Source organism: Coccidioides immitis (assembly GCF_000149335.2).
Source record: "Coccidioides immitis RS genomic scaffold supercont3.1, whole genome shotgun sequence".
Classification (NCBI taxonomy): Eukaryota; Fungi; Ascomycota; class Eurotiomycetes; order Onygenales; family Onygenaceae; genus Coccidioides; species Coccidioides immitis.
This window is the reverse complement of record NW_004504310.1, coordinates 7,809,309-7,830,116: the sequence shown is the minus strand read 5'-3', so window position 1 is coordinate 7,830,116 and position 20,808 is coordinate 7,809,309. Positions and strand designations below refer to the sequence as shown.

Genomic DNA, 20,808 nt, shown 5'->3' with positions numbered 1-20,808 from the left:
TTATATTCTTCTCCAGAGCGCCTTGCCTCACGTACGGATTACGTCCGCAGGGATGTCTCTATGTCTCTATTTTTATCAAGATCGACTTTTGCCATGTTGTAGACATCCTGGAATGTTGACGTTTTTGGTACGACTGTGGCGTCCTGGACCAATACTAAACTAACACTGTAAGCTTGAGTATGGTTTGCAGGGCCCCAGGGTTGGACGGAGGTCACACATCCGCACGTACGCGAAAAAAAAAAAAAAAAGAAAAAGAAAAAAACAAAGGACTTAGACCTGATAATATGGAGGACAAAGAATGTAATCTCCCCTGATACGCAGAGGATCTAGCTTCGCAAGTTCGTAACGAGGTTTTAATACTCCAATCTTGACATGCCAAAACCCAACAACGCACCCAGATGAATTTAACAAGTTTCGCGGTGGCCGTTGGAAGGCGAACTTGTGAAGTCGGCGTCCGATACATGCCGTTAGTTCTCAGTATTTACCGAGCAATTGAATTTATCCATCATTTCTTCATGAGGATCCCGTGGTGCCGAATAAGTAGCATCTGAAATCCCATAATTATGTACTCCGTACGGAGTACTCCGTACATACATACATATTAGTTGGAACTGCTGTTGGCTTCTGAATTTTACTACAAAATCAGCAACAGCCAACAACTCCGGAGTACCCCCGGCCTGGCTTCCGTCGTAGGTTTTAGCTTTTATGTGCGTATTGTAGTAACATTCATCTAGGCTCTCCCATTTGACATCGGGGAGGGAACTGTCGAGATGCTTGCTGGATCCCGAGCACACACAAAGATATCGTCCCTTCGTTTGTCTAAAGGATCATAACCGGCATCATCGTGATCGCAATCTTTTACGAGCCAAACGCACTGGAGTTGTGGGAGGCGTGGCTTTGGGCAGGTGGACCCCGTACTGTGACGTACTCCGTACTCCGCGCACAAGGCCGCCTTTGCGAGAGCGGCCGCCCACTCCGCCTCCCCAGCCGAGACTCCGAAATGGAATTCACCCCGCACTTTTTCCACGCATTGGGATGTTGTCTTTGCCGTTCTTTAGGCGTAGGCTGATGGGAGCAGGCGGAGAAGAGCCCGGAGAGGAGGCCATCGAACGGTCGGGAGGCGTTGTGGGGGTGGGCAGGAAGCTGGCCGCGCGCCCAGTTCGGGTGGAACGACCTGGAAACAGCGGGACGAAACATCGGCGGCCAAGCTCCAACAGTACGGAGTACAGGAAACACTTTCACATGAGTGGCACACCAAAGGCCAAATTCCGCGCGTTGAGGTTTGGTTGGGTCCGGCCGTAGCTGCTTTGGGACTAGGCCACTTCGGAAGTGCAAAACTCCAGCCCGCGCGGTCCTGCCTTTCGCACTAAACTCAAAATGTCCGGCAAAACCTCGAATTGCCCGTCAGCCGCCAGAATTATTATTTCTGTCCTCTCTTTGGGATCCTCGATCAGACCAGGTCATCCTGTAGCGAACGCTCTTCCGCAGAGGTCTCCTCATTGTGTTACTTCACCCTTCATGTTTCTATATATTTGCTGAGCCGTTGGTTCCCTCTGCCGCCAATTTACCTTGCGTCCCCCTGTCCCCTGCATTCCTCCCATCGCCGTAGAGCGACAAGTCTCCCAAGATGGCGCAGGTTGACTCCCTTGATCTCGTCGTCCTGACAGTGCTCCTTGTGGGCAGCGTTGCGTATTTCACAAAGGGGACGTACTGGGGCGTCCCGAAGGCAGCTGCCGCAGCCAGCTATGGCTCTGCCAACGGGATGCCCAAAGAAGGCAAGACGAGAAACATTATCGAGAAGATGGATGAAACCGGGAAAAATTGCGTTGTATTCTTTGGATCTCAGACGGGAACGGCGGAAGATTATGCGTCAAGGCTCGCAAAGGAAGGAGCCCAACGGTTTGGCTTGAAGACGATGGTCGCTGATCTGGAAGACTACGACTTCGAGAACCTGGATCAGTTCCCCGAGGATAAGGTTGCTTTCTTCGTCCTGGCCACTTATGGTGAGGGCGAGCCCACGGACAACGCGGTGGATTTCTACCAGTTCATGACGGGAGAAGACGTTTCTTTCGAAGGCGGAGCCTCCGCAGAAGAGAAGCCATTGTCATCATTGAGATATGTCACATTCGGTCTGGGAAACAACACCTATGAGCACTACAACGCCATGGTCCGCCAGGTTGACGCTGCACTGACCAAACTCGGCGCTAAGAGAATCGGTACTGCAGGTGAAGGCGATGATGGCTCCGGCACTATGGAAGAGGATTATCTCGCCTGGAAGGAACCCATGTGGAAAGCGTTATCCGAAGAGATGGGCTTGGAGGAGCGTGAAGCCGTTTACGAGCCCACATTCTGCATCACGGAGGAGCCAACCATGTCACCAACGTCCGAAAATGTTTACGTCGGCGAGCCGAATCAGAACCATCTTGAAGGAAACCTGGGCGGCTCCCACAATGCGCACAATCCTTTCATTGCCCCAATTACGGAGTCTCGCGAATTGTTTACCGTCAAGGACCGTAACTGCTTGCATCTGGACATTGGGATCCAGGGAAGTACGCTCAATTATCAAACTGGCGACCATCTTGCCGTCTGGCCCACAAATGCTGGCAAGGAGGTCGATCGTTTCCTGCAGGTTTTTGGATTGGAAGATAAGCGCCATACTGTTGTCAAGATTAAACCCATCGATGTGACGGCTAAGGTCCCTTTCCCTACGCCTACCACCTACGACGCCGCCGTTAGATACTACATGGAGATTTGCGGACCTGTTTCCCGACAGTTTATTGCAACTCTGGCCCAGTTCGCCCCGGATGAGGACACCAAGTCGAAGATGAAGCGCCTCGGTGAAGATAAAGACCATTTCCACAGCCAAATTTCCACCCAGTTCTACAACATTGCACAGGCCCTCCAGAGCATCACCTCGAAGCCCTTCACGTCCGTTCCTTTCTCGCTCCTAATTGAAGGTATCTCCAAGCTTCAGCCACGCTACTACTCGATCTCCTCGTCATCGATGGTCCAAAAAGATAGGATCAGCATTACGACTGTTGTTGAGTCCATCCGCGTGCCGGGTGCCGGTCATGTCATGAAAGGTGTCACCACAAATTACCTCCTTGCCTTGAAACAAAAGCAACACGGCGACACCAACCCGGATCCGCACGGTTTGACCTATGAGATTACCGGCCCTCGAAACAAATATGACGGCATTCACGTTCCGGTCCACGTTCGTCACTCGAATTTCAAGCTGCCTTCCGATCCGTCCAAGCCGATCATCATGGTTGGCCCTGGAACTGGTGTCGCCCCGTTCCGCGGATTCATCCAGGAACGAGTTGCGCAGGCCGAACGAGGCGACAAAGTGGGCCCAACCGTTCTTTTCTTTGGCTGCAGAAACCGCGACGAAGATTTCCTGTACAAAGATGAGTGGGAGGTAGGTTAACACGTGACTCTAGTCCCCACCCAGAAGGCTCAATTCCGCCCTCGTTTCGACGAGCCAAGTCGCTAACAAAAGTTTTTTTCCTTCCTTGCCGCAGGCCGTATCCGAAAAGCTCGGCGACAACTTTAAGCTGTTCACTGCCTTCTCTCGAGAGAGCGAGAAGAAAGTTTACGTGCAACACCGGCTCCGAGAAAACGCCGTGTTAGTGAACGAACTTCTCAAGAACAAAGCGACTTTCTACGTTTGCGGAGATGCCGCCAACATGGCTCGTGAAGTGAACACCATCCTCGGACAGATCATCTCTGAACAACGGGGTCTTCCATTGGAGAAGGGAGAGGAGTTCGTCAAGAACATGCGCAACATGGGAATGTATCAAGAGGATGTGTGGTCATGATGGAAAGAGAAGTAAAGACGTCTTACCCAGATCTCACTTTCTCATTTTATACTTTGTATTCCATTTCAATATCCCCCCGTCCCCCTTTTCCTTTTTAGTCTGATATTACTATATTTGCGCTGATTAGAGAGCGTGAGTTCGCTTCGACCCAGCAACCCTGTGGGCTTTATATAGACCTTTGGCATTGGTATGCGGTTTCAGTTACTTGCCTACAGCTCTTTCTGTTTGCTTACGTCTCTCGCGGACATGTTGGACCGCTGGGAGGTTTACGCTCTTTCTTCTGGTCTTATTTGGTGAAAATATAGGCCTGTTGCATATTGCTGACTATTGTTGGTGCTTTTTTCTAACTTCGTGTTTGTTAGATTGTCTACGATTGATGATGAGCGTAAAGAAACTCATTTAGCCATGTATGTTATTTAATTTAGTCTGCTAGTCGTGTGTGGCCATTTTGCTTCATTGCCTTGTGTCTCGGTGATATTTAGCCCTTCAGTTCTCCGTACTCCGTAAACGGCTGCTTGTCCTGGATCAATTTTATCATCATCCCCGAATCCTCTATACACCGTACTTGCCAGTCGAAAATCGAAGCAGTTCACCAGGTGTCTCCCCTCAGGCAGCCATTCCGCATCGTTTCCGCTGTGCTTCTGAGCTTGGCACAAGTGACACTTCACGGTCGCCGACGGTTAACGTCGGTTGTTCTGAGCTCTGAGACCATTTCCCATCCGGCCCCGATTTATCCGCGATCTCGAGTTTCCAAACTTTCGCGTACCTATCTTTTGACCTAGATTGGGATAACCAGAGGGATTTCTTTCACGAACCTGTGTCCCAATGAGCACATAAATTGAATTTCCAAAAGTATTCATATCTGAGCTTGGCTATCGTTATGGCCTTAGGTCTCAATTAGACGCTCAAGGCACTTCAAGCCTTGAACAATATTGGACTTAGAACTTCTCGAAATGCTCTGGTTCAAGGGACCTCCACACGTTGTTGCCACGCTGCAGGTTGCTTCTCTGAGGCGCCAACTTAACATCTCATGTTAGCGCCAGTTATTCCTATCAGAGGAATGACAACGACACCACCTCACCTGGCTTGGGGAAGTCTGATATTTTTTTCTATATTGTTGCATCAAAAACATTCATACGCAGCCAACCGCTTGAGTGACCTGTGTGATAGAGCTCAGTGGAACACCGGCGCATCTGGAATAATGTTTTCGGCTTGTTTGTACAAGACCTGGCCAGTTGACAGGCATATATTAGGGATCTGAGAGGAAATTCGTCTCTGCAATGAACTCTTTCTGCACCCGGGAAGTGAAGCGAAAATGTAGCTTCATCCAGAACAAAGATGTCACCCAGCACCTGCTGAGTCGTCGCCCACTTCCCTCACAGGAAGGGATAGTCCGTCTCGGCGAGCAAGAGGCCTTGCTGTCAATGGCAGGAATAACACACTGCGGCCATTCAGCCATTGCTATTGTCAGCCCAGGCCACCTTCTTTCTTCGCCATCCGCGGCTTGACCAGTGTGTTCCTGTCTGATCGGGTGCTTCTTCCTTCCTTCACCCCGTTGTTCTTTCCTGCATCTCGACAGTTATTCTTACCTGCTTATTGCGGAAAAAAGCCTTATCTCAACGTCTATTTCTTCTTCCTCTTCTTCCACCCTGTCTTTTCTTTTCTTTTCTTTCTCCTTCGCCAGAACATCTCACTCGTTTCTCACGGAGCTTCGAGTTAGCATCTTCATTTACACCACTATTCGCTTTATCCCTCTACTGTCTACCCATCGACCTCAGTTTTTATCTCCCTTTTCTACATCTATTCTGCATTCGCTGATAGTTGTGCCCCCTTCCATTTATATCTATCTCTGCCCACTTCGGCTTGTTCCCGATCCCCATTCTCCCTCGAAAGCCCATCCTGTCTAGACCTTTTCTCTCACGACCGTTTCGCTTTCTATCACATCCCGCTCATTATCAAAAGGATATTTGTACGTTCATTGTGTTGTAACCTTCTGTAGTCTAACCGAAGCAGAGGCTTCCAGGCTGACATGGGCTCCTTTGAGAAGCTCGCGGAGCTGGTCCGGGGTTCAATTCCCGAAGACTACCTGCCCAAAGAATCTGACGTACGTGGGCTCAATATTTCGTTACTCTTGACTTTGCATGATACGCTTTTAGGCCTGCTTCTATGCTTTTACGAACACTCCAATACAACCAATCTAATGCTACTCTCTTTTTCACTGAAGTTGAGATTGGTTAAATATGCTAACTCGATGCTTTTGGCACAGAAAACGGCCACAGCCATGAGTCACCAGGATAAAACGCAAAATAGTACTAGCGAATGCTCCCAGCAACAGGGTCAGGTCCCCGTTTATAAACAGGACACACAAATGGGCTATCCATATATGCCTCCTCAATGCTACGGCCAGCCCCTGAACCCTGGTAACAATGCAAGCGATGTGAATGGCAATCTTGCTTCAGCCTTTTCTAACGTGAATATCCATGGTCACCGTCCAAACTATATTCCAGTCAAGGGCAGCATTCCAACTACCTCTGGTGTTAATGGCGACGTACCCGGCATGCATCTATCTCAACATGGACCATTTGTTGTTGTATCAAGCCCACCGATGTTTCAGGGTAATGTTCCACACGCTCCTCATGTAGGACAGATGCCACCCGAGCAAGGTGGCGCGTTCCAATATGTTCCTCCCGGTATTTACCCTAACTTCGTTACCAGCGCTCCTTATCCGCCTGCGTCTTATCCTGGGTATTCTTGGCCCTACGCGGTGAATCCTGACCATGATCATGCAAAGTCACATCGTGATTGTACTCTAGTTGATGAAAAGGCTTCGGCAAACGATGGGCAGCACGGACAACCAGAATATTATCCTGTTATCGCTCAAGGCGATCGCTCACCGGTGAGCGCCCCGGTTTATAATGCTTCGCCCCAAACTCCGGGATCCTGTATGCCCTACCAAATGATGAGGGCTGCTGGAGGTTATGTCCTTCAGGACCTAGATTCGCTCGTAAAACAGGATCCTCCTATTCCACCTGCGGTACCTGCGATGTGGACCAACCCGACTGAACTTACCCTTGCGAAATGTTTGGAGAATCGCGAAGGGATTACCAATGTCTACATTCGCGGCTTTCTCCCAGAAATCACGGATGAAATGCTATATGCGTATGCTTCTCGCTTCGGGAAGATCGATCGATGCAAGGCGATTGTTGACCTCGACACCGGGCTCTGTAAGGGGTGAGTGAACAATTAAAAGTCCTATTATTCCCACAAAGTACATCCTAATCTTGAGCAGGTTTGGATTTGTTCAGTTCTTCAGTTTTGAAGCTTGTGAAAATTGTATTCGGGGGTTCTTTCATCTCGGGTATCAAGCTAGCTTCGCACAGGTGCGCTTCTCAACGCTATTGTCTATTCGACCGTCAGCTAACTCCGGCAGAAATCTCGTAACTCTCGCCTCAAAGACCTGGAGGATAAGACATCCACTAATATTTATTGTACTAATGTTCCAATTGAATGGGTGGAAGCTGTGGGTAGCCTGCTTCTGTTTCTGCCATGGCACTTCTGCTTTTGTACTTTTACTGCGATGCATTTCCTCTAATAAAGGTATGTTAGGATCTGCGTCGCCATTTTGAGCCTTACCGTGTTGTATCTGAGAAGATCAGCCGTGAAGAAAACACTGGAATTAGCAAGGAGGTTGGTTTTGCAAGGTGAGGAAATGAGATAAGCTATAGTTAAATAAGTTCACTGCTAACATGGTGTAATAAACAGGTTTGAGACTCGCGACATAGCTGAGAAAGTCCTCGCCGAGTTCCATAATGTCACCTCTAAGGATGGTGTAAAGCTCATGCTTCGCTTCGCCGACACGAAGGCGCAAAAGCAGCTTAAACATCAGAGTAATGAACGACGCGCTTATCGTGCTGGTGAGTACAGCTATTCTGTTGAAATGGTCCAGGGCTCCACTCCGTCACCGAGCCTCCACCGTTTGCAGCAAGCAGCGTCCCATTTCAGTCCCAATTCACAGGGCAGCTATCCTTCTCCAGCTGGAGTCGGACAAGTCTGGACTCCCGCGACTTCGATCTCCCCACCGTAAGTTTTTCTTAGCTGAAATTATAGCTCATGAAGCTAACCTGAGATCTAGAGGCCCTATGCTAAATAGGTCTGTGAACAGCATGCGCGTTAGCTCATGGCCAGGACGCGCTGTGCTCGCAAATATTGATAACACGCCCAGTGCTCGAGGACGACTTGTTGCTTCGAGCCAAGGCTCCCTCTCCGCAGGGTCCACGAAAACCGTTATGCCCGTGCCATCCCTCCAGGGCAGCAAATCCGAGAATTGTAGCCCGAAAAAGGGAAAGAGCATGGTTGACGTTAATTCGCCAACTCCCTCTGCGAAAGAAATCCGGTTTTCAACTCCCCAAATCCTGTAACTAGGAACGCGTGTAGGGCGCGATACGATATCTGCCCATCACTTCTAAGCCCGGTTTCTTAAATTGTGCGGAGGATCGACAGCGTCCGTCCGATTGCCACACCGACGATAAAACAGGCGTACATGACGCTGTTATTATATTCAATTGCGCATTTTCTAGAATTTGCATGGTTTTCTCGAATCACGACGCATTCCGCTGCATGATGTTATCAATGTTAAAGACGAACTTATTTAGTCCATCTATGACTATTCATATGCACTATTGTATCTGGGAAATATGGAAATCAAAGGTGAAAAAGACGTTACTACCGCGGTGGTGATATGGTTACGACTTACAGTATGCTTCGCTCAACTCAGGCGGCTGGGTTGCGGAATCAATGACCAGGTCTCTAACTTCTAGTCCATAGCGACAGTAGAAATAAACGCAGTTGCTCAAATACTTTACTGGATTCCTTTTCGATAAATATGCAGTGGGACCGAGATTCAATTGAGCCTTTATCTTAAAATATATCGTCTAAAACAAAGAAATCTATGAAGGATGTCCGCAGGATGCTGCATACCGACCTATCTTGTCTAAATATCCTCAAAATTCTACGGTGAATGGTAGCGCGATATGTCGCGAGAAGCTGTAAATGCACGATTGGTAACCCGGTTCAGTATCTTCCCAGCCTCTCCTCTTCGTCCTCAACCAACTCATAGGCAGGCCTGAATTTCGGGGTTTCCTGACCAGCGTTGCTGGGTTTACTTGCTTCCACAGGGCTAGCTTTATTAATCTGCAATTTCGGGTTCGGGTGTGTATCGTTTGTGCCTCCCAAACTAGTATAGCCCTGATCATATAGCTGACAGTACTCGACGCCCAGATGGCGGATAAAAGCCCAGATCTCGACATAGTGCCAGTCGATGACAGGATGGATGCGCATGAAATCGGGCCATCCGTGGTCGGTGCGGTCGAAGTGGGTGAGTTTCTCCCCGTGTGGGTCGGTGCGGCGGGTTCCGACGAATATAGCTTTTATGCCAGGGTATTTTTGTAGGTAGGAAGCGAAGGTGTCGCGGAGGGTTGTGTGGGGTGGGTCGGTTGTGTAGCGGGTTAGAGAGAGGTGATATGCTAGGGAGGAGGAGTCGACGAAGGTTTCCACGGATGGAAACGGATGCGATGGGCGGGCGTACATGGCCGGGATGGAGGTGGGGGGTTCGTCATCGGGATCTTCGAGGAGGTTGGGGTTTGCATTTTGGGATTTAGGGGCTTCAGGCTTGTCTTTGAACGTGCACTTTTGGGCTTGGGTCTTCTGTTTTGTTGAAGAGGGTTCCGGGAGGGGATGGAGGCTGGAGAGGAAGAGGATCAGGAGGACGAGGCAGTCCTTTCCGCCATTGTAGGAGAGGGACAGCTCGCGCAGCTTGTAGCGTGAGAGAGCTTCGCGGACGACGGAGAGAGAGATTCGAGTCTGTTGCTGGACCCGGTAGAGGAGGGAGGATGGGTCGTGCGGTTCAGAGAGGAAGGCTTGGATCTTCGCGTGGAGGGTTGCGGAGACGGAGGAGAGGGAAGGGAGAGAAGTCGAGTCGCCGGCATGCTCATGGGTGTCGGGATAGCAGGTTACCAATTCTGAAGACAGCCGTTCTGAGAGAGAAGCCTGTCCTTGCCGTAGTGCCTTGGTCTCGCCATGCGCGCTGTCGCCGTTTGGTAAAAGGGGCGATGCGGTCGCCAAACCGGCCATCGTTAGAATGACGGTAGTCGCTGGTCTATTCTTTCTTTCCTTCTGGCGCTTCCAAAAAAGAAAAAAAATATACAATATCGCCTGTGGCCAATTCAGCTTGCTTCCTGTGGGGTTATCTTCTTTTCTTTTCCTTTCGGGTTGACAGTGCCTTTTGCGAAAACCTTCCGGCCAATATTGTTGTTTGGCTCTAGGAGATTTTTTTTCCCTTTCACCCCCGCCGGCGACGGTTGACGGTAACTTTTTCGCGATTCAGCGGAATGTGGGGTTTAGTGGGTTTGAGACAGCGACTACAGAGTAGTGGAAAAAGAAATGATCGCAGAGCAACCCGTATGTCCTCCGTTGGCCAAACCAACAATTCTGAGATGCGGTTCTGAGGGAAGAGGTGCAGCCCGAGCTGAGACGAAACTCTCTTTGAAGCCGACGGCCGAGGGACACCGCCTTTCGCTTGACCGCAGGCTTGTCCGCCTCTGATGACTCCAACGGCGCTACGTGGTTATGACGGCGAACAAAAATCCCGGACGTGCCGAACAAATCCATCGTCTTGGCTAATGACAATGAAGGATAAAATTTTTTTTTCCAATGTCCTGTTCAAAATATAATTTGTATTAATTACTGCATATCGACCTTAAAATCCATTATGGTCCAAGTATAATCATCCACAGTCGGATAGATCAAACTCAAGTCGTTCAGCTCCCGCGCAGCCTTTTCCACATTATCGACCGGTGCCTGCATGAGAGACGCCAGGTGCTGTAGATGCAGCCCCTCTCTGCTCTGTGGAGTGTTATTCAAGGTGTTGAACAATTTCCTAGCCATGGGAGACATTGGCGGAAGAGTCCTCTCGCCCGCGGCCATACTGTTATCTGAGCGCATCGCCCCTCCGGAGCCAGAGGTCTGGGCCTTTGAAGCGTCGGCTGCGTCTTTACTTGGTGGCGGGCCATGTTTAAAGTAGAGATGTATCGCTGTAGCTTCAAGGAAGTGGCAGTGGTATTCATCCATATTCGTCAGCGTCCGAATTACATGTGCAGTAACTGAACGACGATTGTTGCTGAACGAGCCCAGTTTTCCCCATACTTTTGCGTACCCATTCACCACGAGTTCCTTTTTCCCCGTACGGCCTGTTGTAGGGTCGCTTGTGTCCATAGCATCACCCTCGTGTCGCTCTTCGTTGTCCAGCCATTTTTTCACTTCGATTTCCCCCGTTCCGTCGTCCAGTTTGTATGTCATGAATGTTGATAACTGGGATATGTTGCGGATCTGGCCTACAAATGAGACCTGGGCGACTTCAGTATCGTCGATTTTAAAATCTGCGTCCGAATAGGCTTGCGTCGCATCATTTAGTTGCTTGATCGTGACCGGTCGAAGCGAACTCTTGTTGTATGTCTGGAATGGAATTGAAGTTAGTCCCTAGCTCATAGTCACAAGAGAGGGGGCCTGCGAACGATTCTCTGCATACCTTTCCGCTTTGACTAGCTCCCACCTCACTCATAAATCCTCCTTCACCACCACCACCACCACCACCACCACCTTGGCCATATGAGCCAGAGGGGAACTGGTCGCCGTATCCGTACTCTGTAAGCACGTAAGCCCTACTGAGTCTGTCTGCAAACAGGAGCCCAACATACCCATTGTGATAATCTGATCTGTGCCCACCAGGCCTAACTTATCCTCGAGGAACCGACGACGAAATAGCTCCAAAGACACTCCCTCGCCGTCCTGCGGCCTTTGGCAGCCCCGCGTCTCGACGTGTTTTTCGGCGCGTCAAAGCCTATTTATTACATAAGCACGACGGGATGTCGGCAAATGGTTGATCCGGCTTCATTTTTCGACAATCGCAAAAGTGAAGACGAGAGACGTGGGACACAGCGTGAGCTTGCTTGGGGTGAAACAGCGTCGAGGGAGATCGCCCTTTTTTCTTTTCTTTTCTTTTCTTTTCTCCTTTTTTTTTTTTTGGCTGGAGTATGGTCTGACGGCAGATTTATCAATTTCGAACTCAAACCTGCCGGTGGCCGCAGCACTGCACTTCACCGGGACGAAGCTCCGAACTCCATTCGAGTCCAGACGAAGATGCTGCACCGCGCAGCTTCTCCGGCCATGTCAGAGAATGAATTTGACATAGCAAAAAGTCTTTTCCAAGATGAAGCTGATTCTGACATTGATACCCGGCCCCGAAAGCGAAAGGCACCGACTTCGCTGAACCTCGATGTTATGGCCGACGACAACGGCGATGGAGACGATGGAGGCTCCGATGACGACGCCGCTTTTATCGCCGCCCACCAGGCGTCGATGAACCGAAAAGCATCCAATCTAAAGGGTCGGACGGTAAAGAAGGGTGGTGGGTTTCAAGCCATGGGCCTCAATGCCAACCTACTCAAGGCTATCACACGCAAGGGATTTTCGGTTCCGACACCGATCCAGCGAAAGACCATTCCTCTAGTTTTGGACGATCAGGACGTTGTGGGTATGGCGCGTACAGGTTCAGGGAAAACTGCTGCATTTGTGATCCCGATGATTGAGAAGTTAAAGAGCCACAGTACGAAGGTTGGATCGAGAGGTTTGATCCTGTCTCCCTCCAGAGAACTGGCGTTACAGACGCTGAAAGTGGTGAAAGAGTTGGGACGAGGGACGGATCTAAAATGTGTGCTCTTGGTTGGCGGTGATAGCTTGGAGGAGCAGTTCGGATACATGGCGGGAAACCCGGACATCATCATCGCTACACCAGGTCGCTTCCTCCATCTTAAGGTCGAAATGAACCTGGACCTCTCGAGTATCAAATACGTCGTATTTGATGAAGCCGACAGACTCTTTGAGATGGGTTTCGCAGCTCAGCTTACCGAAATTCTTCATGGTCTCCCACAGTCTCGCCAGACGCTTCTATTTTCCGCCACACTCCCGAAGTCCCTGGTTGAATTCGCACGAGCTGGCCTGCAGGAACCAACTCTCGTACGCTTGGATACAGAAAGCAAAATATCTCCGGACCTTCAGAGCGTTTTCTTTACCGTGAAATCCGCTGAGAAAGAAGGAGCCCTTCTCCACATCCTGCACGATGTTATCAAAGTTCCTACTGGTGAAACAGAGGCTGGAAAGCACGCGAGGGAACAAGCGATCTCCGGGAAATCTTCAAAGAAACGTAAACGATCAGAGCAAAATAACCCCAACCCACAAGAGTCGCCGACAGAGCACTCCACAATTATTTTTGTGGCAACGAAACACCACGTCGACTACATAGCCTCCCTGCTTCGAGAGTCGGGTTTCGCAGTTTCATATGCTTATGGCTCTCTCGATCAAACGGCTCGTAAGATTCAAGTGAGCAACTTCCGAACCGGCATTTCAAATATCTTGGTTGTCACCGATGTCGCCGCGCGTGGAATTGATATCCCCATCCTGGAAAATGTTATCAATTATGACTTTCCTTCTCAGGCCAAAATTTTTGTTCATCGTGTTGGACGAACTGCTCGAGCAGGCCGTAAAGGCTGGAGCTATAGCTTGGTTCGAGATGCTGACGCGCCTTACCTGCTTGATCTACAACTCTTCCTTGGTCGGCGACTTGTTATGGGAAGGGGCCAGCAAGAGAGTGCGAATTTTGCGGAGGATGTTGTCGTTGGAGGAATGGCTAGGGAGTCCATAGCACGAAGTTGCGAATGGGTTTCCAAATTGTTGGATGAAGATATTGACATTCAAAACCAGCGTGAAGTTGCGATGAAGGGAGAAAAGCTCTATATAAGAACACGAAATTCGGCATCTGCAGAAAGTGCAAAACGAGCCAAGGACGTTGTCGCTTCGGATGGATGGACTATGCTACACCCGCTGTTTAATAACGAAGCGAGTCAAATGGAGGTTGAGAGGGAGAAAATGTTGGCGCGTATAGGGGGCTATAAACCGCAGGAGACAATCTTTGAGATTAGCGGTCGGCGCGGTGGAAAAGCTGGAGATGATGAGGCTATTGATATGATGAGAAAGATTCGCTCGACGATGGAGAATAAGAGGGCAAAGAAGCAAGATGCTAACCAGCCAACGACTGATGCAGAGGTTCCAGCGTCTGCCCTGGCAACTACATTGGGGGATGACAAAGATAACGGTCTTGGGGATGACATGGATCAAGACGATGTTGCCGACATGTCCATGGCATCTGATTCCGAACTTGAAGTCACATTCTCTTACCAATCGGATAAATCCAAGTCCAAAAAGAAGAGCGGTGACAAGCAGTCTTCTGGCACGTTTCAAAATCCAGAATATTTTATGTCCTATACACCAGCGGCTCATTCTTTCGCTGAGGAGCGTGGTTACGGGGTCCATTCCGGTTCCAACAGCAACTTTGTTGAAGCTTCCAGAGACGCAACAATGGATTTGTCACGCGACGAGGCCAATCGCGGTTTCGCAGAGCCTCGTTCCATCATGCGATGGGACAAACGTCACAAGAAATACGTTTCACGGCGAAATGACGAGGATGGCTCCAAGGGGGCTCTTCTTGTCAAAGGGGAGAGCGGCGCCAAGATCGCTGCAAGCTTCCGGAGCGGTCGCTTCGATGCGTGGAAGAAATCTAAACGGCTGGGACGTATGCCTCGTGTAGGCGAGACAGAGAATCCCGGCCTCGGTTCTACAGTTCCCGCGAGGGGACAAAAGTTCAGACATAACAAAGAACAGGCACCCAAGGCAGCTGATAAGTATAGAGGTGATTATGAGAAGAGGAGAAAGAAGGAGCAGGAACTGCAGAAGCGACAGGCTGAGACGGGAATGTTGCAGTTTGGATCAAAGGGTGGAACGAAGAAGGTGAAGAGCGAGATCAGGAGCGTGGACGATGTGAGGAAGGCAAGAAAGCTGAAGGAAAAACGGAGAGAAAAGAATGCCCGGCCCTCGAAAAAGGGAAAGGCGAGATGATCCTCCCTTTGACCATGGAACTGACGAGTCTTGGATTGTGTCTGATTTTTTGGAGTTACATGACTACAGTCTTTTGGGGCTTGGTCCAGAGACAGAAATGCAATAATACGTTGATATCCCCTTGCGTCAGAGATCACCATTCAAACCCAAATATCAGGTCAGGACTGAATCATCCAAGGTCGCGAATACAGGAGGGTGTTTTGATGCCATCGACACTCGCCTTCAAGAGCTCTCTTCGCTTATCAGATAGTTAATGATTGCAATGGAGAATCGAGACCAAGTGATCGCCAGTATTAAATTACAAACTGATATGGCCTAAATTATTGAAGCTATTATGATGATAGCTGCGTGGCTGATCGCATATTATCACGGAATATCATTATGAGTGTGCTCTCGACCCCCCTTCAAAGTTCGGTCGCGTAACCCTTTTTGCCTCTTTGACTTTCATGATTTTTGCTTTGGGGAGGGACAGTTTCGAGGCGATAACTTCGCACTTATCTCAGTCTTGCCATCCGACGATTTGACTTTTGATCGCTGCTCTCTCATCCCAGGTTTACCTTGTTAAATGTTCCAGCTTCGAACACGCCGTCTCCAGGCCCAAGACCACGAAGAAAAATAATGTCTCCCCTGGCGAATAAGAACTATCTTATCCAGGCTCCCTCCTTTTAAAAATTTCCGCAAGCTTTGTCCCTAAGAAGAGCTTATCACAGCAGCTCTATGGAGTAGTGCGCCCAGACATAGGACAAGGGCGGTGAAGGAGCCGGATCCTGGCGGATCATGCTGAATCCGTACCGTCAAGAGGCGGGTCTCCCTTCTCCAGACCGGTTAGCATTTGGCTGATCCGTGGGGTAAGTTTTCTTGTCCGCCTTGTTGAGGTCAAGCTCGAAATCTTGCAGTCTGAAGGATTTCATCACGACCATTTTGGGAAGATGCATGGGCGATGTCTCAAATCCAACCAGCGAGCCTCGGCTGATCGACCAGGCACCTTCGGAGTTCGCAGCTCGCCGTCATCCTTGGCGCAGTGCCCATGTGACTTCGTCGTTGGTCCTTGTTGGTCTCCTGGAGTTGCAGCTCGTCTGTTGTTGATGATGTTGGGGAGCAACTTTTGATATACATCATTTTCTTTTCGAATATCCCCTCAATTGTTCCGGTCAAGGTCTCAATCCCTGTGGCCAGGAAGCGGTCTGACCGTAATATCGCATAGGACTCGACGACTGTACAGAAATTCGGAGAACCCATAACTATGACAGCACGTTTTCTGGAGTATCCTTGCATTGCCCGGAAAACATGCAGACCCTTCCTTGGCCTGTTAATTAACTCCAAAATCTGTTCAATGTATTCCGCACTGCGTATCTCCGATGCTACTCCATACCATCCTTTGACCAGGGGCCTTACCGACATACGAGCCCGTGGCGTTGATGGCGTTTGGCGAACGTTAGAGCCTCTGCCCTCCACAGGGAAGGCGGCGGATGATCGGTACCTAGTGATCGAGAAAGAAACATTGCTTTTTCCGGAGCTTTACGAGGACTTTGCTTTTTTGTTTCGATTTTTGCGGCCAGGAGAAGGCCCACTGTGGTTTCATCGACTCCCATCATTCACTTTCATGTCTCTGATCCAGTTTGAGCATCACGTTCCTTTTTGATTAGTTGTGGAACTGGCTCATTTCAATTAAAAAAAAGGATAAAGACAAAATATACATAATTTATTCTCCTCCCTGGACACTCCGGTCCCCCATGTCAGGTCCGACCCTGCAATTTTGTTGCCGCGTGATGTCAGCGAAGATCACCTACTTATACACTACCCAAGACATGGATACACATGGTTCTCTTGTTTGCTCGATTATGCAAGAAGTGATGAGGCTAAACTCCCCCCGCCGTGGAGTCTCGCAGTCTGATTTCCAACTCCAATGCCGACAACGGAGTTCCCCCTCTTCAATTTCTGGGGAAAGCAAACCAACATGCAGGATTCACTGGGGGGATAAACTCTCTTGTAGCGACGAAGTTTGGTTGGGAGCGAGTACCTAATACGATGAGACCCCGGGCTTTGTTGAGATTTTCGATACAACCGCTCGTATCACAATTCTCAATATCTGGCGAAGGGAAAAATATCTCCGGCAGAATACGATTTCCTTTCCCCGTCTGCTACCTTTTGGTGGACGTATGGATGTTATGAACTCCGTATTATACATGCATGTGGACACGCTTCCAACTCCGCTTAAAATGCACGGCCAAGCGGTATTCCGCCAAAATATCTCTCCAGACCAAACAAAAAAAAAAAAAAAAAAAAAAAAAAAAAAGGATTACCCAAACCCCTCCGCGCTCCGCAAGACAAGGGCACTGGCAGACCGCATGTGCAGCCTGGAAACAGCACGTGGGAGTGTAGGCAATTCTGACCCCCTCCATACACAGGAGGGGAAGGGTGTTCTTGTAGGGATATATAGGTATTCATACCCCATGACATCAGAGTGCAGTTTTAAGTAATATCCAATTCACCAGTCAATTCTTCAGTCCTCTTTAAAAGATCGGTTCGTCGGATCCAAACTCGAACAAAGGTGCCCGTTTCCCGGATAGAAAAGCATACCCTAAAAAGTTGTCAGGGGCGGTTCGTGCTCGTGCTCGTGCACGGCGGCGAGAGTCCAGTTTGCAATCCAAACCGGTTGGAATCGCCGGCCAGTTGGGTCAGCAGGCCGATAGATTGCAAACGGGACTACGTTAGCCATTGGCGCGCTCTTCTTGGTTTGACGACAAGGCATGTTTTTCCACTGAATATAGCACCGTACATTACGCGCCCTGTTGGAGGGAATACGCAGATCTGCAGGGTACTCTTCCCCATTCTCCGCGAGAGACGATCGTGGAAGCTTTGTTTCGCTTTTAATTTTTCCCTTTTTTTTTTTTTTTTTTTTTTTTTTTTAATTTTTAATTTTTTTATTTTTCCGGAACATTGATTCCATTTCCCTTTTCTTTTTTTTTTTTTCCTTTTTTTCTCGCCTTGTCCCGAGGAGAGCTCTTGGAACCCACGAGGATAGCCCCGGAAAGCCTGTCCTGCCGTGGTTAACATTCTGCAAGCCAGACTGGGCCGTTCAAATTGGATTGTCGCAGAAGCGCGGTTTTGTCCTCGCTCCTCAAAGTAAAATTCTGTGGGGGGATCTGAATGAGATGAATTCCCCGAATGAGCAGGGTTCGAGTTTTCTTTTCAAAAAACCCTTGCGATTGTCAACATTCTTCCTGCACAGAGAAGTGCTTCCCACGAATGCAGGCATGGAGATGGTACAGGAGATTGGTTGTCCTTGGTTTCGCAACACATACCGGCGATCCGTCCTTGGGGTTGATCTTGGACCTCCTCGCTGAGAGTTTGCTAAATTTTCGAAAGGTTGCTGCCTTAGAGCTGCATATAACATCTAACTCTCAAGTTTGTTGAGGAATTTTATTATGCATACCACTCTTAAGGACCCTCGCAGAGGCTAAAGTTTCCCGTCTCGCTTTTTCATAGGCGGACTTCGTACTCCGTCCAATGCCCGCAAACTTTGTGGCATTCAGCCGTAGGAGCTGTACCCTGGAGCTTGACGGTGATGAGCAAGTTTCAATTGCCACGAACCCACATATTCCAGGCAGGACCCATGATCACGAAAGCAAGGGACTCCCCATGTGAGCTTTGGGATATTCAGTCAGGCATGGAAAATCGCGGGGAATGCTCAACGGTTCGTCCGCATACGGAGGATTTTTTTTTTTTTTTTTTTTTTTAATTTTTTTTTCTGTTTTCATTTTCCTGTTATCAGTGATAGGCAACACACGTGTGCAGCATGTATGCCGTGGGCACCCAATGTAACAGCCAATCTGCACAGGCAAACCTAAACCCAGCATGCGCCTCGCCAGCAATTCCCAATGCTCCGTACCGGAAAGGGAAAGCTGAGGAACAATTAAGCTCCCCCTATGGAGGCGGGAAAACCCTTCACAGCCGAAGACACCAAACTCACACACGCAACTTTGTTTCCCCACGCTGCAACCCGCACGTTCATCGCATATATCTTGTATGTAAGAGCTAGTTTTAGCTTTTTAAGCAAGTGGGAACAGCGGGCATGCTGCAGTGCGAAGGGTTGGCGCGGAGATTAATCCTCTTACTTTCAGCCACATAGGTAATACCATGGGGCACATATAACTAGCGGACATGGAACAAGGATCTACGGGCCTGCGATGTATGGAGACCTGACCATATGGATGTATATGCAAGTCATCCGTGCTCATTAAACGGTGCATAGACAGGGATTTAGGGGTCGTGCAGCGGAGAAGAACGTGCCAGTTGCTGGCGCTCCTCCGGGCTTGACCTGAAAAAAGATGAAGCGCGGTACGATAAAATTTTTTTTTTTTCCCCTTCTTTTCTCACGCTAGTGCCACTTCACGGCAGGGTCAAAGTGAGAAGAGCAACGTCTCAACGCCTTTTGGCTGGTTCGGCCTTTCCAACCAACGGGGAGAAGAAGAGGAGGAAAAAGGGAAAGAAGTAATGGTGGATATCCCGGCGGCCTGCAAGAGGCGCAAGTCATCTCTCTGGGTAATGCTGTACCCCATACTCCGTACTGAAGTGCAGGTGGATGGAGGGGATGGTCAATGCTCGAGTATTCGTACTCAGAGTCCGATTTGCATAACCAGATAGCGTTCAGAGCATATGTAGCTATTCCCTCTGAGACGACTCCGTCCTCCGTCCAGAGTCAGGATGTGCCGTCGGCCAGGGTTGTGTACGGTTTGGCGGAGTTTATTCAGCGGAATGTTTGTCCCTCTCCAAGTTGTAATTGGCTATTCCCTTCTCACGCCAAGAGGCGCCCCCAACACCAGCCAAGGCACTGTGGCGGAGCGGTCTAACGCGCCAGACTAGAAATCTGGTTCCTTCGGGAGCGCTGGTTCGAATCCAGCCGGTGTCGATCCAACGGGTTCTTCTTTTCTTTTTGTTTTTAACCCTCCCAGACATACGAAGCTACGGAGTACTTTTCCGAAACAAATCCGGAGGGGACTCCTTTCATGTAGTGTCCGTCCAGGGTCCAGTATGAAGGGCGTTCATCTGTCTTTGCATAAAAGACATATTCCCCCCACGGAGGCGCCGAAACCACCATCCATTGGGTATGACAACTACAGAATAATCTGGTTTGAGTCTTGACTTGCTTTGGAATCAACAGAGTACGGAGTACCAAGAACATGAATCAGGCAGACTGAGTGCCAATTTACCTGCCTTTTCGAGTTGGTCAGGCATAATACTCCTGCATTAAGGGTGAGCTTATGGCCATTATTTGGAGCCTAGAAGCATCTTAAGAACGTTCCAGGAAAATAACACTCATGCTGATAGGAGGACGTCCGCCGATCTTCCAGACAGTCTGAAGAAATTGAAATGGGAATGGTGGGTTCGCCCTCGGCGCTTGTTCGATATCTGTGTGATCAATGTGGGCGGGAGCGCCAGTAACGCTGCCGTTATTGGTATTATTATTACCCTATCCACCACTTGGAAATTATATTGCTGCCAATTAGCCCCGCTGATTCACGTCAGTTAGGCCTTGTTCGCCATGCTCAGCATGGTTGAAGGAGGGTGGCAAGGTTCCTGCCCTTAAGATCCGCTCGACTGTGCAGATGGTCAATGCTACCCTCAGCGACATTTTGCCTCTCGCCGCCGTCCACAACTGACCGAATCATGCGTGAAGTAAGGTACTCGATGTCCCTACTGCTAGGTTGGAACGAAACAGAGTATGGCTAGTGTCGATCATCTGGCTAGGTGGCCTGTTTTTCTCCACTTCAACCTGGGGGGGGGCTGGCCCTAGGTCTCGTGCCTTTACCCTCATGGCAACATTCCGAGGGAGTCAAAACTTTAAAGGCGTGCTGGGCTGGGAAAGAAAGGCGGCAAGAAATCCCCCTCCCAAGACCTCTTTGCAGAAGTTTCCATGTAACCCTTTCCAACACGCGAGAGGCGAGCAAAATTGACCCTTATCCTTGGAAAGCATGCCTGCAAG

The 20,808-nt window shown here is 49.5% G+C and overlaps 9 protein-coding genes and 1 non-coding gene across 10 annotated transcripts; 6 read left to right on the top strand and 4 right to left on the bottom strand.

Moving 5' to 3' along the window:
* Positions 1 to 38: 38 nt before the first annotated feature.
* On the bottom strand, positions 39 to 1,197 carry CIMG_00219 (uncharacterized protein; the record flags this gene model as incomplete). The annotated part of the gene is made up of 5 exons (XM_001246447.2): positions 39 to 165; positions 395 to 438; positions 486 to 547; positions 599 to 634; positions 876 to 1,197. 5 exons carry the CDS (start codon positions 1,195 to 1,197, stop codon positions 39 to 41), a joined length of 591 nt encoding a protein of 196 aa, XP_001246448.2.
* Positions 1,198 to 1,447: 250 nt separating this feature from the next.
* Positions 1,448 to 4,292, top strand: CIMG_00220 (NADPH-cytochrome P450 reductase). The gene is made up of 2 exons (XM_001246448.2): positions 1,448 to 3,418; positions 3,522 to 4,292. Exons 1-2 carry the CDS (start codon positions 1,628 to 1,630, stop codon positions 3,816 to 3,818), a joined length of 2,088 nt encoding a protein of 695 aa, XP_001246449.1. The 5' UTR covers positions 1,448 to 1,627; the 3' UTR covers positions 3,819 to 4,292.
* Positions 4,293 to 5,268: 976 nt separating this feature from the next.
* Positions 5,269 to 8,287, top strand: CIMG_10503 (RNA binding protein MSSP-2). The gene is made up of 7 exons (XM_012358804.1): positions 5,269 to 5,922; positions 6,085 to 7,049; positions 7,108 to 7,198; positions 7,249 to 7,338; positions 7,425 to 7,519; positions 7,581 to 7,898; positions 7,951 to 8,287. Exons 1-7 carry the CDS (start codon positions 5,848 to 5,850, stop codon positions 8,234 to 8,236), a joined length of 1,920 nt encoding a protein of 639 aa, XP_012214227.1. The 5' UTR covers positions 5,269 to 5,847; the 3' UTR covers positions 8,237 to 8,287.
* Positions 8,288 to 8,888: 601 nt separating this feature from the next.
* On the bottom strand, positions 8,889 to 9,947 carry CIMG_00223 (FAD synthetase; the record flags this gene model as incomplete). The annotated part of the gene is made up of 1 exon (XM_001246451.1): positions 8,889 to 9,947. One exon carries the CDS (start codon positions 9,945 to 9,947, stop codon positions 8,889 to 8,891), a length of 1,059 nt encoding a protein of 352 aa, XP_001246452.1.
* A 566-nt stretch (positions 9,948 to 10,513) lies between these two features.
* On the bottom strand, positions 10,514 to 11,616 carry CIMG_00224 (replication factor A2). The gene is made up of 3 exons (XM_001246452.2): positions 11,570 to 11,616; positions 11,401 to 11,516; positions 10,514 to 11,327 (listed from the first exon to the last, which is right to left on the bottom strand). The coding sequence occupies exons 1-3, from the start codon at positions 11,571 to 11,573 to the stop codon at positions 10,557 to 10,559; spliced, it is 891 nt and encodes a 296-aa protein (XP_001246453.1). The 5' UTR covers positions 11,574 to 11,616; the 3' UTR covers positions 10,514 to 10,556.
* Positions 11,617 to 11,896: 280 nt separating this feature from the next.
* Positions 11,897 to 14,822, top strand: CIMG_00225 (ATP-dependent RNA helicase DBP10; the record flags this gene model as incomplete). The annotated part of the gene is made up of 1 exon (XM_001246453.2): positions 11,897 to 14,822. Exon 1 carries the CDS (start codon positions 12,039 to 12,041, stop codon positions 14,820 to 14,822), a length of 2,784 nt encoding a protein of 927 aa, XP_001246454.1. The 5' UTR covers positions 11,897 to 12,038.
* Positions 14,823 to 15,767: 945 nt separating this feature from the next.
* On the bottom strand, positions 15,768 to 17,114 carry CIMG_00226 (uncharacterized protein; the record flags this gene model as incomplete). Its single annotated transcript, XM_001246454.2, has 2 exons — positions 16,218 to 17,114; positions 15,768 to 16,128 (listed from the first exon to the last, which is right to left on the bottom strand). Exons 1-2 carry the CDS (start codon positions 16,415 to 16,417, stop codon positions 15,768 to 15,770), a joined length of 561 nt encoding a protein of 186 aa, XP_001246455.1. The 5' UTR covers positions 16,418 to 17,114.
* Positions 17,115 to 18,751: 1,637 nt separating this feature from the next.
* On the top strand, positions 18,752 to 19,469 carry CIMG_12896 (uncharacterized protein; the record flags this gene model as incomplete). The annotated part of the gene is made up of 3 exons (XM_004445919.1): positions 18,752 to 18,849; positions 18,982 to 19,014; positions 19,208 to 19,469. 3 exons carry the CDS (start codon positions 18,752 to 18,754, stop codon positions 19,467 to 19,469), a joined length of 393 nt encoding a protein of 130 aa, XP_004445976.1.
* A 183-nt stretch (positions 19,470 to 19,652) lies between these two features.
* Positions 19,653 to 19,734, top strand: CIMG_15033. Its single transcript has one exon. It is a non-coding gene; the product is annotated as a tRNA-Ser (tRNA).
* A 122-nt stretch (positions 19,735 to 19,856) lies between these two features.
* Positions 19,857 to 20,485, top strand: CIMG_12895 (uncharacterized protein; the record flags this gene model as incomplete). The annotated part of the gene is made up of 3 exons (XM_004445918.1): positions 19,857 to 19,930; positions 20,154 to 20,281; positions 20,376 to 20,485. 3 exons carry the CDS (start codon positions 19,857 to 19,859, stop codon positions 20,483 to 20,485), a joined length of 312 nt encoding a protein of 103 aa, XP_004445975.1.
* Between the last annotated feature and the right edge of the window lie 323 nt (positions 20,486 to 20,808).

What these genes read in the sequence shown, in the direction of transcription:
- CIMG_10503 (XM_012358804.1), top strand. Translation starts at nt 5,848, where the DNA reads ATGGGCTCCTTTGAGAAGCTCGCGGAGCTGGTCCGGGGTTCAATTCCC. An exon ending in GACACCGGGCTCTGTAAGGG is followed by an intron (nt 7,050 to 7,107) that starts GTGAGTGAACAA and finishes AATCTTGAGCAG; the next exon opens with GTTTGGATTTGTTCAGTTCT. An exon ending in CAATTGAATGGGTGGAAGCT is followed by an intron (nt 7,339 to 7,424) that starts GTGGGTAGCCTG and finishes AAGGTATGTTAG; the next exon opens with GATCTGCGTCGCCATTTTGA.
- CIMG_00220 (XM_001246448.2), top strand. Translation starts at nt 1,628, where the DNA reads ATGGCGCAGGTTGACTCCCTTGATCTCGTCGTCCTGACAGTGCTCCTT. An exon ending in TGTACAAAGATGAGTGGGAG is followed by an intron (nt 3,419 to 3,521) that starts GTAGGTTAACAC and finishes TCCTTGCCGCAG; the next exon opens with GCCGTATCCGAAAAGCTCGG.
- CIMG_00224 (XM_001246452.2), bottom strand. An exon ending in GAGCTAGTCAAAGCGGAAAG is followed by an intron (nt 11,328 to 11,400) that starts GTATGCAGAGAA and finishes ATTCCATTCCAG; the next exon opens with ACATACAACAAGAGTTCGCT.